Below are 16989 nucleotides of genomic sequence, written 5' to 3'. Positions count from 1 at the left end.
CTTGGCACAAAATGTCAGGCTTAACCTCGAGACAATGTGTAAAGTATTTATGTAGCATACAAACCGAAATAAAGTGAAAATACAACAATAAAAAAACAATTTGGAAACAGAGTCAATTTTAATAAAGGATTTGACACTAAATTGATAAAAATCCAATCAATAGAACTGAGGTTAAGTATTTTTAAAGTTTAAGGTACAAACTAGCATCTAAAAAATCAAAGTGCCAACCACGGACATCTATTTGTGTGAGACCAGGTCAAAGTTGAAAAATATGGCCAACTATCAGACACAAAGAATGGATTGGGCCTGATCGGCACTTACCTTCGGACTTTATTGAAATTCCGTAAAAAAAAATGCTGTGAGAAGGTTAATTTCAGCGGGGCAAGGCTGTAGGTGGTGTCCGAGGAAGGAGCATCATCATTGGGGAGCTGCTGGACAATGTCCCAGAGAAGATTTCTACGTTCGGGCTTAGTCTCTTTTTTGGAAGTATAAAATCTCCAGTGGGATGAGGCTGCAACCAATGAGAGTTACACGAGTCCGGATACCCCTTCGACAAAGGACCTCTGAACAGGATTTGCTGCTGCGGAGAAGATTGCAGCAGGATCTGCAACTAAGTCAGAACGACCGGTGATGCACCTTGGGCAGGCATACGAGCAGTTTGGTGCCAGTCTTCTCTCGGTTCTCAGAGCAGTTTTTAGCCAAATATTTTCTAAGTATCAAGCCTTGGATTTTTCAAGTCCATAGTTTTGAATTGTGGTACCTTTAGCGCTACCACCAAGGGTTTGTGACTGGAAGGGCACCACTTTGAGGGGATTGGGGGGGGGAGGGGGTATAACTCAGTTGGGCTGGGTCCAAGTCCTGAATTAGGACGTTTGGAGCCTTTTCTGTCCCTGAGGCTCTGATCAGGAGGCCAGCTAACTAGGCCTTGGCGTCACTCTGGTAGGCCTGTGTTCAAGTGAAGAAACAGGGCTCAAGCAGCAGGGCAAGCCTCCAAAGGTTCAAGGCAGTCTCCAGGAAGCAAAGCAGTCCTTCCAGGTGCAGAAGCAAAGCAGTCCTTCCAGGTGCAGCAAAACAGTGTTGTAGAGTCCACAGCAGCAGGCGGTCCTCAGAGTCCTTCTGCAGATCCAGTAATTAAACTGAAGAGGGTGTCTGAGGGTTCCATTTTTATACCCAATGCCTCCTTTGAAGTAGAAGATGCTTCTAGAGAATTCCATTTAAAGTGCTTGACCTTTTTGACTCCCCTGTTCTGGCAAGCGACAAGTACGTTGTGTGAAGGCTGAGAGCAGCCTATTCAGCTGCAAGTGATGCTGCACCCAGCTCCACCCCCACACTGCCAGCTGATGGCCCATCCAGGCACACCTAATACCTCTATTGTGTGGCTGTCTGGGAGGAATAAACAAAGTCCAATTGCCAACTACACCCAGTCATGTGACCTAAGATAGTCTGCAGACACCAAATAACTGGGGCAGATAAATGGCAATTTTCTAAAAGTGCCATTTTCAATATTGTAACTTAAAATCTGGCTTTACCATTAAAGATGTTCCCAATCAAAGGGTAGGGCTTATTAGATGCAATAAGGCAACCCAATGTTATCCTATGGGAGAGGTAGGTCTCAAAGTAGTGGAAAACTAATTTAGGAGTTTTTCAATACCACAACATGCAAAAGTTAAAAGTACAAGTCCAACCTTTTAACTGCAATGCACCCTGCCCTATGGGCTACCTAAGAGGGGTGACATATGCAATACAAGTGGAGTCTAAAGTGTAGTAAGGAGGTTATATTGCAAAGTCTAGTTTAGATAATGCAGGACCACAAGCAACATTTAATTAACAGACCCTGAGTGTATGGTGTACCATTCTACAGGGACGTATAAGTAAATTAAATGTGGCCATTAGGTATAAACCAATTTTACCGTGGTTAAAGGATAGAACACAGGTACATTTAGCACTGGTTAGCAGAGGTAAGGTGTACAAAAACAAAAACTAATTTTAGCAGAGGATATTGACTTGGATAATTTTTCCCATATGCATACCCTGGACAAATATAAGTACCAGCTCAATCTTACCACAAGACCGCCTGATATGATAGCTAGGGAACTTAATGATGAGCCCAATGATAAGGTTGCCTCTCATGGGGTAGACAAGAATATGGAAGTGGCTAAAGCCCCGAATCGCCACTCAATAGTAGAAGAAAGAATAACATCTGAAGTGGTTAACACAGAGAGGGTCGTAATTATAAATAAAAATACCATCAAACTACTTTCCTGGAACATAGCGGGGCTTCAAAAAAATATGATAAACCCAGATTGGAATGCTTTTGTAGACAGTTTTGACATCTGCATGTTCCAGGAAACCTGGAGCATATCCCCTCTGTATAAGTGTGGTTATTCCACTCACTTTATCCCTGCCTCTAGTACAGGAAGGGGCCGTCCATCAGGAGGTTTGTTGGTATGGATTAGCGTGGCCCGGAACTGGACAGTGAATGTGCCTTGTCCTCTCAGGACATACTTCACATTACTGTTAAGGCCCCCCAATGTGGTAGCTCAATGGATCTATTTGATGTGTATGCTAGAGGGTAAAAGCAGGCACACCCTGGTACACTCCAGGATGTAGAATAAAGAGGCAGGCTATAGCAAATGCAATCAGGAATAATGATCCTACCGCTGTGCGGATGGCCAGAAGGGATTATAAAGTCTGCATCACTAACGCAAAGAAGTAATGGGAGGAAGATTATTGGCAGCAGCTTAAGGACGCTGCCACTTTGAAGAATTCTACCCAGTTTTGGTCTCTGTTAAATAAGTACGATAGGAAAGAAGCAGAGCCACTCCCCAATCATATAACTGAGCAGCAATGGCACTCCCACTTCTCTAGTCTATATTGCGTAGAAGAGGAGAATTGTCAATCATGGAGAGAACCATTGGATGCCCTCTCTACTGAGGAGCAAGCATCAACAGCGTCCTTTAAAGCCCAGGAAGGTTTTGAGGCAATCAGGACTATCGTCCCCTCTAAAGCCGCTGGCCCTGATGGCCTACCAGGTGACCTTTATTTGCACGATCCCAAACTGTGGTCTGACTACATCACCCCACTAATGAATCTAATCCTCCATGGTTACCCTGTTCCAGATTCATGGAAGGGGGCTGAAGTTGTGACAATCTACAAAAAGGGCGACAGGGAGGACCCTGCAAATTATAGGCCAATCAGCTTAATTGATGCTATTCAAAAAATAGTTGGCAGGGTCATTATAAATAGAGTAAACACGTGGTTAGAGGGGGGGAATATCTTGTCCCACTTCCAGGCGGGTTTCCGAAAGAGCATGGGCACAATGGACCAGGTATTTAGGTTCTGGGCAACATATTGGAAAACTGTAACCATCAAGAAGGGGAACCTATACCTGGCTTTTATTGATTTAAAGAGTGCTTTCGATCTGGTGTCCCGCAATAAACTCTGGAGGGTGCTGCTGGACATGGGGTTCCCGCGGTACCTACTAGAGTTTACAGCCAAACTCCACCAAGATATTTATGCCAAGATTAGATGGGGCAGGCAGGGTCAGCTAACTGAGAAAGTACCTGTGGAACGAGGAGTACGCCAGGGCTGTGTGATGGCCCAGACATTGTTCTCCCTCTTTGTCAATGGGGTGGTAGACCATTTGAGGGAGGTCAATGCCCCGGTCCTGGCGGGAGAAAAAACACCCACACCTCTTCGCAGACGATACGCTCTTGCTTTCTAAAACTCCTTCGGACTCCAGAAACTGCTGAATAGATTCAGTTTGTTCTGTGAGGAACGTGGGCTGACCATCAACACATCTAAAACTAAGTTAATGGTCCTGCCCCCTTCAAAGAAGGCAAACAAAATTAACATTATTCTTGATGGTATATCACTGGAAGTGGTGGAGAATTTTGACTACCTGTGAATTAGGTTGAACAACAAAATGAAATGGGACTCCCATATTTCCAAGATGTTAATAAATCTGAAGAGAGTGTCTGGTGCCATTCTGAGGAGCCAGCGCATGTCTGCATGCAGGCCTATTGCCCCTGCGCTTGCAGTTTACGAAGGAAAAGCACTGGCTTCTGCAGTTTATGGATCTGAACTCTGGGGTAGTGAAAACATAATAGATCTGACTAGAGCAGAAAATAAGTTTTTAAGGGATTTAGTTTCTCTCCCCATCTCCACCGCCTTGAAACCTCTACTTCACGATATGGGCAAACGTCCAATATCTGATATAGTTCGTCGCTGTTCTGGGTGCGCCTGCGGAGGACCCCAGAACTAGCAAATTACGCTCTGGCATTGGACAAACTTTTTGCACTAAATGGTGCGAATAAGATCCAGTGGCTAACCAAACTTAAACAGATGGTCACAAAGCTTGGATTGGCGAAATTTTGGACTACACAGTCCCCTCCGCCAAAACAAGTAGTTAAGAAGATTTACTGGGAGTGGGTCCAGACTGAGGAACTCAGGAATACAAAATGGGGAGCCCTAACCGCTCAATTCCTAGAGTATAAGCCCATTATGAGGTTTGAACCCCTCTTAGATTTTATTCAAAAATCCAAAGATAGAGCCATTTTTCTAAAAATGAGATACGGGACACTTCCACTCAACAAATTTGTGGAGGGCTGGAAAGGAAGGTGGGCCACAGATGGCTCCTGTCCATGCTGCCCATGTAAAAATGAATCCTTACTGCATTTCTTGTTTGGATGTAAAGCATACAAGAATGCGAGAGCAAAATGGTTGAAACCGGTATGCTTGATGCTAGGGGTCAGAGATTTTAGAGTTGCTCTCCGCATCCTCGTAACTGACAGTAGCTCTTTAGTTGTCGTATGTGGAGTTGCTAAATATCTGTCAAGTGCTTGGTTTACCCGCTCCAAGTTGTTAAACTAAAAAAAAAATGTTTAGAGCCTGTAGGAACTGAATCCTTGTATGTGCACTTCCGCTAATAACTGAGAGGATGTTGTAAATACCTTGATTTTAACTTCTATATATTCGCTTTTTATTGTCTTTTAATGTGTTTTTAATAGGATGAAATAGCTATAAATTGTCCCTTTCTATTCTTCATTTTTCCTTGTCATAATGCATGTATGTTTGTACTTTAATGATATTTATATCGAATAAAGTATTATGAACGGAATACAAGTGGAGTCTAAAGTGTAGTAAGGATGTTATATAGCAAAGTCTAGTTTGCAGTTTAGATAATGCAGGACCACAAGCAACATTTAATTAACAGACCCTGAGTGTATGGTGTACCATTCTACAGGGACGTATAAGTAAATTAAATGTGGCCATTAGGTATAAACCAATTTTACCGTGGTTAAAGGATAGAACACAGGTACATTTAGCACTGGTTAGCAGAGGTAAGGTGTACAAAAACAAAAACTAATTTTAGCAAAACGTTATGGGCAAAGGCAAACCGTTTGGGGAAAGATCACTATAAGGCGGACAGGTCTAACACACATCGAAGAGACTAAGTCAGTGGTAATCAAATACATGAGTCACATACTCATATTTCACCTTGTTTTTAAGAAAATATGCAATCCCATTGATAACATCCCAAAATAACTTTGGTAGTTGGGTTTTAAAAGTGCACTTAGAGAGGGCTTAATGGCTGCAGATAGTATTAATGTCTGCATATAGCTTACAGGACCCCTAAATCAGGAGTCATTCAGTAGAGCAACAGCACGTACACATCCTTAAGTGGTATGAGTACTCAACATGGCAGGCAGAATTTTACAAGACACCATATAGCACAAAGCAATGAAAGACAATGTGCACTGACAACCAATAAGTTAAGTGCTGCGTTCTCGTAATAAATATAAAAGACAATAATAATAACATAACAATAGTAATTTGTTTTTCTATTGTACTTCACACACCTGTTTAAGTGTTGTAAATAAAAGGCATTTGCCAAATAAGTGATACTCAAATTACCAGCCTTGGATGTATGGAAGGCTACACCAGGCTTTGAACCTTGTCACCTGTAGATTATTGCATGTTTCAATGGCGAGCAAGCAACCCACTGAGTTATCATGCCAGCTCTACAGTACGGAGTAAAGTAAGCGGCCTTCATAAATTCCTCTGGTCACACTTTTCCCCTCATTGAGCAATAGAATCCCTCTGCAAAAGAAGCCAAGGCTGCCAAGTCTCACTGGTGATGCCCACTATAACCAACATTGGCAAAGCCAAAAGGTCTTGACGTTTGACTTTGCCTGTGCAGACTTATAGGCTTTCTCAATGCTTTTCACCAGAATGGAGAAAAAAAGATGATTTTGCCAAAAACAGAACCGCAAGCACAAAACAAAGAGAGCATGTGGAAAAGTATGATGTAGTTTCCATTTTTTTGGTAATATTTACTATTCCAAGGTGGCCGAGGGTTAAATAAAAAAAATATGACGAGGAAGTAACAGAAGAGCTTGGGGTATGGCAACATAGAGTGTGGTACAGAAAGCACCACATGGGGGAGAGAGCAACAAGTTTCCAGAATGTGAGCAGTAGAGGGATACAAGTCATCCAATCAACAGGATGATAAGCTAGCTAAGCTCAGGGGGGTGGACAAATACAAAAAAATTAAGAAAAGCAAAGGAAACAGAAGAAAGCAAATGAGTGATAAGAAAGTCAACCAATTATCAGAGGGCTGACCCAAAGTCCTCTTTAAGAATTGTTATTGTCCACAGTGGGTCTTATGTCAACAGACAGCAGACAAGACCTAAAAATAAGAAGCAAGCTGATTTATTTGAGTGCACCCATTTTAGCACCTTTGTTGGGATTACATGGACCCGAGCGTGGGGTAAGTCCTCCGTTGCTGTTTTCTCTTTGAGCTTTAGTGAAACATTGCTCACTGACTGCAATAAGGAAAATGACTGATGACTGAACGTAAATTGAGAGATTATAAGTTCCAAGAGACAAATTATTCACAAAGAGGAGGTTCTATGTATCCTGCCTGGAGGCACACACTTTACAAACAAATGGGAAGAACTCTGATTTAATAGGGTCTGGGCCACACTTTTTAAACATATGTACACATGAATATCTGAAGAAATGATGAGTAGATAGACTAATCATTGGGTGTTCGATTAGGATATATGTGTGGGAAGGCAGAGCAGGGAACTGTTTTGAACACATAAGGAACGCTTAAGCCAGACATATATGAGCCTAACTCCCAGCTGCTCCATTGAACTCCTGGTATTGCAGCCACATTGCACTTAATTTTATGCATTATTGCACTTTATTATACGCTGTTTAAAAAAAAAAAACATTTTAAACTGCATACCACGCTCATTTGACTTCTTTCATCACGTTTCTTAACTCTTTATCGCGATCCAAGCGCTCCTTCCCAGTCCACCGCGGGCTTACCCGTTTGAGCGGAGGGAGGCTGCGCTGAAGGAGGCGGCCAGGGGCATTTTGGGCGGACACCGGGAATGAGGGTAGCGGTCTAGAGGCCAGATTCCTATTTTAGTTAATGCCTGGCGTGACGTGCAGTGGATGCACTGCTGGGCAGGCCCGTCTGCGCCCGTCCGCGCCTGCACGTCACCAGGAGCCGGCACCCCTGCTAGTTCTCCCCAAACATCTCCAACCCCATGAGCTCTTGTTACTCCTATACACGGGATGAACCACTAATGATCCTGTGAGAACTTAACACACACATTACTAGAAGGCCCTTTTTCATGCAGGATGTGTAGATTTCAGAGCATTGCTCCCCAACATACTCTGCCTCTCAGTATGCCCCCTGAACGGATTAAAGGATTTGGGCCCCACTGGAATACCTCACAAGGGCGTCGAAAGACCCAGCCCTTGTGAGGTTAGGTTGGAACTGCTTCCTAGCCAACGTCAGATCCCTCCCTAAACATGCTGTAAACATCTGGTTTCTTATCGAAACTTGGATCAAACCCTCCTCAAACCCCTCTATTGTGATTTCCCTCCCGGAGGGCTACCGAATTAAAAAACTAGACAGGCCAGGACGGGCGTGGGTGGCATAGCCTTAATATTTAAGGAATCCATATCTATCTCCATTTTAGATCAGATGTGTACGGATGCAACATAGCTAGAAAGGGGCTCTCGTTTATAGACCCCCTGGACCATTACTAGGTTTTACTAGCCAACTGTTGGAATTCATTTCCCCCATGTCATTTCTACCCAAAACTTCCTACTCCAGGGGGATTGTAATATCCATAGTGAGAACACCTCCAATCCCGATGCCACAGCTTGCCTAGAAGACATGGCCACAATTGATCTCTTTTAGATCAACCACGCCTCTACCCATTCTGCAGCGCACACTTTAGATCTTATCTTAACCAATTCCCCAAACATCATCTGTGGGGAAACCTGTCCTCTGACCTAGTCTGACCACTCTCTGGTGAACTTCCAAATCATGAGTCCCAGAAATTTCTCCACCCCTTTATACCATTCCACGCGCTGGGACAGACCTTGGCACAAACTGAAGCCTGACCAATTCCTGACCCCTTTTTGCTCTCAGACGTTGATACTAACATACAGTGTAGAAGAACAGCTAGCTCATTTAATTCCATTGTGTAAGCCAACATAGATAATGTAGTTCCAATGAAACCACAGACCCACTCTCCCACCCTCCCAAACACACTCCCACTAGCTGGTATTACCCTACACTCCGAACTGAAAAGAGCCAATGTAAAAAATTGGAAAGGAAATGGCGACACTCACACAGTGACAAAGAGAGATATAAAGCTGCATTGTCCTCTTATCATAAAAATCTAAAATCCGCACGTAAGATACAGATCGCAAATTAGCTAGAGCAAGCTGGGAACAATTCTAGGACCCTCTACCAGATCCTGAAGACCTATACAAACCCCAAGGGCATGCAACACTGCAGAGACTCCCTCACAGTCCCTATGCGACAATATAGCTTCCTTTCTAACCCAGAAAATTGAAGCCATCTACAATAAAATCATCACATCCAATGGAATTCCATCTTACTCCCCTACAGTATACCCTGTTTCAGCCACTAACACCTCGCTTCTCCACTGCTTTCCCTCACTCACCCGGTAGAGGTGGAATCTCTCCTTACGAAAGCTAAATCTGGATCCCCCCCTAGATGTTATCCCCGCAAAAATCTCCTCCAGACTATCGAATCAGCTAGCTACACCTATCTGCACCATTCTCAATAGTTCCTTGAGGGCCGACAGATTACCCCAAGAACGGAAAGTAGCTCAAGTTGTACCCATTCGTAAAAATCTTAAGGTCCCTACTGCCGAGCTGTCCAGTTATCGTCCCATCTCTCTGCTCCCACTTCAGAGCAAGCTCCTTGAAAAGCATATAAACAGGCATCTGTCCGTGTTTGTTGAAACCTCGCAATGCCTGGAAGTCTTCCAGTCAGGTTTCCGGGCCAAGCACAGAACCGAGTCTGCCTTGATAGAGGTAACTGATATCAGAATGGCCCTGGACAAATCGTCAGGTGGCACTCTTGGTGCTGCTTAACCTATTGTTGGCATTTGATACCATTTCGCACCATATCCTAATGGAGAGACTTCAGGACATTGGGGTACAGGGGGTTGCCCTAAAATGGCTGACAGACTTTCTAACAGACAGAACCCAAACAGTCACATTCGGCACCTTTAGATCTAAAACAACAAAAGTTACCAAGGGAGTACCGCAGGGTTCTTGTTTGAGCCCTAATCTCTTCAAATGTTATGTTACTCCCTTGGCTAAACTAATGAGGAATCTAGGGTTCAGTTCCATCTCCTACGTGGATGACACCAAGCTCCTCCTCCCCTTTGATAAATCCAACCCCGATACACAACTGATCTTTTCAGAAGGCATGAAGAGCATTGCCGCCTGGATGAGGACCAACTTTCTTCAACTGAATGCCAAGAAATCGGAGATCATATTGTTTGGAGGAGGCAGCTGGCCACCACCTGGGAGCTGGACGCCCAGGTGGTGGCCGGAGGAGCTGGGTACAGCCCCCTCTCCAAAAAAAGTGGTCAAGAATTTAGGAATCCGGATTGACCAGAATCTTATGCTTTCACAAAATCAGCCTACTCAGAATATTTCCCCTGTTACCTTCCTCAACGCGAAAAACACTGATGCAAGCCCTAGTGTTAAGTCGTCTGGACTACTGTAATGCACTGCTGGCTTCGGCCAATGAGGCTTCCTTAAACAAGTTACAAGTAGTCCAGAATACGGCAGCCCGACTAGTAGCAACTGCCAGAGCCTTCACCAATTCAGGAAGCTTTTAAAAACCTATCTTTTCTGAGGCCCTGGTTTGGCTGTAGCATATCGTCCTAAGCGCGGAGATACCACTTACGGGGTGATTCGGGCGCTATAGAAATTAATACATATCAAATACGTAAAATACACCTAGTTAAATGCATGTCCTGTCTCTTCTCATTTCTAGACAGAAGTTGTTTGTCATTACCTCGGGCCTACTTACCGTGCTTTACTTTTAAGGACTACCAAATTCGTGAACAAGAAATACCTTTTCTCATTACAATAGTGACATTTATACACTTAGACTTAAAATTGAATACCTGGTTTTCAATGAAAGAATTCATTCTCTGTAACATTCCTTCACAGGTAAACTCGTAAGGCAAATACGGCTCATTCTGCAAAAAATAAAGAAGACAACCTTATTGACAGATGCAAGAATTTCTCGACAAATACATTTTTAGACCTAATTGGGCTGTCTTTTAGTAAGGGTTTGAAGTTGTCACCATGTGATTACCACAAAGTTGTCACTCATAATGTAATCACTAAAACTGTAAAGAGATGTTTGTGACATTTACCCCTTCGCTGCGGCGGCAATTCCGCCGCAGCGCTAGAAGGTTGGGGGGCCACGCGGCGCCCCATGCTCGTGACGGAACCGCTCCGTCACGAGCCTAGGGTGCGCTGTGCTGATGACAGAGCGGTTCCATCACGGCCCCGCCCACTCATCAGAACGTCCAGCGCAGGCACGGAATCCGTGCCGCGCAGGCGCGCCGTGACGGAACAGCTCCGTCATCAGCACAGCGCGTCCATGGCTGGTGACGGAGCGGTTCCGTCCCCAGCATGGGAGGGGTTAATGCCTTTTCAGATGCTAAAGAGAAGATCAGCCTGTTCTCTCTACATGGAGCCTCCCCCAGCGACTCACTTCAGCATTCTCAGAGCTCTGAAATAGACACGCAGTGGCACGAGTGCTATGCAAAGGAAATTAAATCAGGTAAAATAATATTTCACTCAACAGAAGTCAAACAAGCGGAAATATGCATTTCAATTAGAAACTCTATGCTCTTCAAACTGCATTACATAAGTATTTTCCCTGATCATTGCGTCTTTAGTAGTTTGATACAATATCGTTGCAAAATATTGCCAACCAAACATCAACGAGGTGAATATTTGTAGCTTAGTGTAGGTTTACTGTATTATTTCCACGTATATGCAACTGTGAAGTTATAGTTAGGTCAGCGTTTCCACAGAAAGTGTGCTTTTTTGTTTCTCTAATAAGCTTTTCGTCGTTTGACGAATCTTAACAAAACTTTCCAAAAACAAAAAAAAGTAATCTACATCAGCTCCTGCCAGGAAAGATTTGGGGTGATCAGTCAAGCGAGGTCTGAGAAAAAGGGGTTCAAAAAAACTTTTCTCCTATGCAATTTCCATAGGGAATTTTAGACAGCGTAACAGCCAAAGAGCATACGGGCACATGCATCATTGTCAATTGCATTCGCAAGCGGTGCGAATCGCAATTTTCGTCCGTTTGCGAATACAATTGACAAAATTGGGATGCATCATGTTTTTCGCAAATTTAGAAATCGCAATCATGTTGCGATTTCTAAAATTGCGATTGCATTTAAGAAATCGTAATTTGCGATTTCTTAAATGCAACGCATGAACCTTTTAAATTTGCGAATTCGCAAATAGGGAGAGGTAAATTACCATGAAGTCGACCTTAATGGTAATTTGCGAAAACTTTTAAAAATGCACAAAAGTACCTTTTTGAAAGTTTCATTTTACACACACACATGCCCTTGGGGCATGTGTGTGTGAAAAATGCACTTAAAGTTATATTTAAGGGGTGCAGGGAAGGTCCTTTGGACCCCCCCCTGCACCCTTGAAATTGCATTCTCAATTTACGATTCGCAAATTGCTAATCGCAAATTGAAAATGACTTCCCATTCATTCCTATGGGCCTAGGCCCATAGGTATCAATGGGAAGGGATTCCTTAATTGTGATTCGCAAATTGTGAATCGCAATTAAGGAATTTTAAGAAATCGCTAAAAAAATTGCGATTTCTTGATGCATAGCCTTTTGCGATTTCTTCATTGCGATTCCTTAATTTTCGCAATTAAGAAATCGCAAACGGCTACAATGATGCATGTGGCCGATAGCTTCTAAGTTACCAGCTTGCTTGTGTGCGAAATTTTTTTGGTTTTATTTGGCATACGAGGGGCCCTTTACTGTGAATTGAGTAATACTTTCTTGCAAGTAAACCAAAGCAATGACAAGTATTTGGGTGCCTTTCTGAGTTTTCCGTTACTGCACCCAGACATATTAACATATGCCTGAAATGAGCCAGACCTATTGGTTTTGCCAGTGCATGTTAGCAGTCTCTGATTCATGAGTAACGTCAATGACTCTGTTATTAACAGTTAGAATTGAAAATGTTACAAATATTACACCCGTGATCATCATTTGATGTTTGGGAAAATATATACTGTACTTGCGACCACTGCATTCTGTACTTGTGCCACGATCACCTACCTGCACTGCGCCTACACCAGGGGCACCATTTATAAATGAATGCCTTTCTGTAAATTGCCATTGCTCTAAAACGTGTCCTTATTATTATGATTTGACTTGTTTTACTCAACTAATGGTCTGCGCTAGCTTGTGAAGATGCTCCCACAAATAACTACTGGTAATAAATGAATCCGAGGGAACCAACTATTCTTACATTATTATTAATCTTTTTTGTGAACACATTTTATTGACTTTTATAGTAGCAGACCCAGAATACCTGGGCGACATGAGAAATACACTTCATCTGTAGGATATATCCGAAAATACCATTAGTCCCCCTCACTACATGAACATTCTAGGCTGGAAACATAATACAATAACACAGGTATCAACCGATATCCAACTATGCCCCACATAATGATATTCTTGCATTATTTATTTACCTCGGTTCCTAGGTATATGGGGTTGCCTTCTGGCTATTATTGTTTTACTGGTTACGTTTGCTTTACTGCCAGGGCCTTTTTTGTTGCACAAACGATCTGGTGGTTTCTACATTTCCGATTTACAGTTTACTTTAGCTCTCCGATAAGTCAGAGAAAACCCTGCTGTCATACACAAAAGAGTATATTGGTAAATGCGTAAAAGTTTCAACCTTTGTGTAGCTACCGTCCTGTGGACAATCCGCAAATAAAAATAAAACAAATAGAGAAATTAGAAAAAACTTCACAAAAGTTAAATACGTACTCAAATGCATATCCACCTATTAACATCAATAGCACTTCAGTTTAAAAATGAGCTTGATTTTTTTGTAAATCACACAAATTCTGTGAGAATGTTAGCTTTATAGCCAACAACTGCTCTCGTCACTGGATGGAACTTTAGGTCAACACAGTGCAAGAACATGCACATAGATTGGAAAAAGACGATCTCCCAAAAGAGATTTTGCAAAACTAAGCACTAATTAATGCTACAGAAGCACTATCAGCTTTAGGAATGACAATGTCTGATTTCGAAAATAATCACTCAGCAAAAAAATATGGACAAAATAGCTAGACATGGGGGGGCGTGGCTTGGCGCCCGGGAGGAATGGCGGCGCCTGAGTGAGGCTCCGCGGCGACTCCGGGGATTCTCCGTTTTCCCTGCTGACTTCTTCCTAATGGAGGTTGGTTTCCGTCGTCGGAACACCCCAGCTCTGTTCGGCGGCACCTGACAACTTCTTTTGCTGCATGTACACGGAGCATTTATTTGCGGCATCTTAGGGGACTCTGGTTGTAATTGCGGCCGCCATTTTGTATCAGCCGGCGCGCTGATTTTTCTTCACCTGGATGCAAGCGCTCCACTTTCTACCTCAAGTCTAGAAGCTGGCTGTCTCCGTGTCCTCTCTCCAATGGCCGCATGTTGTCTGGAACCCCTTTTACACGTCTCAGTGGCCTGACGCCTTATGAAGTGAGTTCTGGACTTTCCCTATTTTTGCGCGGCCGCCATTTCCTGTAGGTTAGTGTGCCACGCACTTTCAGTCAGAGCCTTACAACATTGCTCCACTGTTCTCTCCCTCCATTTTGGCCTGAAGCACTCCTCATTGTACTTCTCCTTAAGTGACATTATGCTATTTTGCATCTACTACCTGCTTTGTATTTGTAGCAGATTACTTGCTGCCTTTGCATTGCTGTGACCACTGACTTGTCACTTTCACATGCCTCTTTCATACGCCATGGTGATAACTTGTTAGACGAAGCTTACTCATGTGGGGACATATATCTGGACACGTAGATTTTCACTTATTGGCAACCTTTTCCTGATAACGCGCTTTTGGCGCATTGGTATATCTCTGTCTCACCGAAAGCCTCTGATTGGACCAGCTGCTGCTTTCTCCCCTATGTTCTTTGGGGCGCTGTCGTCCATTCTTCCTCCTGCGGCTTTGGCAGTGACCCTCTTTTGTCATAAGTGATGATGTTGATATCCTATGCAATTCATTTATTACATTTTTGGTAACCTGCCCGCTCTTTTTCCCTGCTGGCTTTGCTATATCTCATTGACACTGACTCCAATTACACGGTCACTGAATATCTACTCATCCCCCTCAAATCTCATGGCTCATGGCCTGTGTCTCTAAATAGAGGCTGCTGTCCTTCCATGTTCTAGGCTTTTTGAGTATACAGTGCAGGTTTTCTTCCGACTGCGTACCCACTGACGATCTTCTTCAATCACTACAAATGGTTATGTCATAGACTTGCTGGGACGCTTTTTCATCTCACAGAGCGTCCTTTCACCCTTTTGTGTGGATAGCAAGCGCTACGCAGCTCCCTCTTTTCTTACCTGCTTCTTTTTATGAGGCGATTTATATCTATGTCGCGCTCATCCTCCAAACCAACTACAAAGGTGGCCTTCGTGAAGAACTCCAAAGTTTTTTCTGCTTTCTCTAAACTGGAAGATTCTCTCACCTCTTCTGGTTCCGACATTACCATGGATCCTCCTTTGCCATCGTCAGGGAAATCTACCACCAAGAGACTAAAAAAGGATCCTCCTTCACCACCCAAACAGTCTACACCTGTTTCCAGGGAACTTTTATTGGAAGAGATACTATCATTCCACCCCTTTTTGGAAGAGATACGGCCTGGCAGAAGGTCTCGAGGGTGCAGACCCTATCACCTTCTTCAAGTCCTTTCTCCCCAAGCTGCTCCACTTGCCAGAAGGTACCAATCTTAAATTCAGCATGCTCATCGTTTGGGTCGCCCTCCTGCTTCCACCTCCTCGTCACAACGTCCGCGAGGTGTTATCCTTTATTTTTTGGAGTACACTGATCTTTTGAAGGTTCTCACAACTGCTAAGGCTTCTCCCAAATTGTCGTGGTCAGGTTCTTCCCTGTTCTTCGCTCAGGACTATGCTAAAGCTACTGCAAATCGCCGGAAGGCCTTCCTTGGCATGAGAGATGACCTTCGTTCCATGGGTGCCAGATATGGCTTATATCATCCTTGCTTGTTCAAAGTCACCTACAATAACAAGACGACTACTTATGAGTACCCAGAGAGACTGCAGAGCTTCATCAATGCACACAAAACCACTGCCATGGATTCCTCTGGTCCTTCATCTCGCCCTGGCTGAGTTCTCATTTTGTTTATCTTTGCATTGTCCATGTTTGCTCATGTCTCTGTTTTCTCTTTTACCTTGAACGTTATTCCTTTTTGCTTATACAGTTGTTGATTCTCTGTTCTCTCTTGTTGCACAGTTGTAACTTTCTCTCTCGTCTCCCCTCCTTGCTTTCATAGGATTCCTTCCTCATCTGATGATGTCTCCCAGGTTTACCGCCTAGCCGTCCTCGGATGTGTTGCCTTACCTCTATGGCTCCCTCCCCCACCGATTCCTCCTCGTCTCTTCCTCTTGTGGGTATATCCATCCGCTGTTTTTTTCCCTTCCCTTGTTTTCCTATGGTTTTTTGCTCTTTTAGTGTGCTTCAACTCCTTTGGTTGTGCTGTAATTATGACTTCTTTTTTCCAGGCTATATTTTTCTATACTTCCTTTTTCTTCTTCTCTTGTTCTTCATGCATTTCTCACTGTTTTCCATTTTTCTCTTTCTTTATGCACACTTTTTTTCTCTCGTTTATTTCTTTTCCCTCTTCCTCTTCTTTTTCCTTAATATACCTTTTTTCTCTCTTCATTTGCTTTCATTTATGGGTTTTTATCTTGATTTCATGTATTACAAAGTCGCTCCTTTACTGCATGTGTTATGTCCTTGAATATAACCTCTTGGAATGTTAAGGGTATCAATTCACCAATTAAGTGTCAGCGCATCTTATCTCATCTAGCCAAATTGAACATTGACATTGCGTTTCTTCAGGAGACTCACCTTTCTGATGTAGAATCTGCTAAGCTTAAAAGAGGTTGGGTGGGTGATGTGTTTTACTCACAGGGTGATGGTAAACGCAATGGTGTTGCAATTCTTTGTCGTAGGTCTCTCCCTTTCACTGTTATTTCCCAAGAATCTGATACTAATGGCAGATGGGTGCATGTCAGACTATCGCTCAGAGGTGTTCCAATCTCTCGCCTTAATGTTTATGGCCCCACTATTGGTGAACCCCTTTTTTGGGGGTGAGTTTTCTCCACGTATCACCCAATTCATGGATGATAATTTCATTCTCGCAGGAGACTGTAATCAGCCTCTTGATCCATTTATAGACAGGAAATCTGATATTACATTTGTCCCTACTAAACCACACAAACTTTTCACCCAGGCTATATCCCAACAGAAACTTGTTGACTCTTGGCGACTTTGCCACCCCACCTTGCGGGAATTCACCTTTTATTCACCATATCATCGTTCC

General features: G+C 43.3%; 1 protein-coding gene across 2 annotated transcripts in view; it reads right to left on the bottom strand.

The window, feature by feature from the left end:
- The window catches only part of MGAT5 (alpha-1,6-mannosylglycoprotein 6-beta-N-acetylglucosaminyltransferase), an 863195-nt gene that overhangs the window by 53124 nt on the left and 793082 nt on the right, over window positions 1-16989 (bottom strand). For both annotated transcript variants that reach the window (XM_078682019.1, XM_078682020.1), the window contains exon 15: window positions 10485-10559. In XM_078682019.1, the coding sequence (XP_078538145.1) occupies window positions 10485-10559 (75 nt within the window). The remainder of the gene's footprint in view (window positions 1-10484; window positions 10560-16989) is intronic.

Source organism: Lissotriton helveticus, chromosome 3_1 (genome assembly GCF_964261635.1).
Source record: "Lissotriton helveticus chromosome 3_1, aLisHel1.1, whole genome shotgun sequence".
NCBI classification, from domain to species: Eukaryota; Metazoa; Chordata; class Amphibia; order Caudata; family Salamandridae; genus Lissotriton; species Lissotriton helveticus.
The sequence above is the reverse complement of the archived record's forward strand: the minus strand, read 5'-3'. Positions and strand labels throughout refer to the sequence as shown.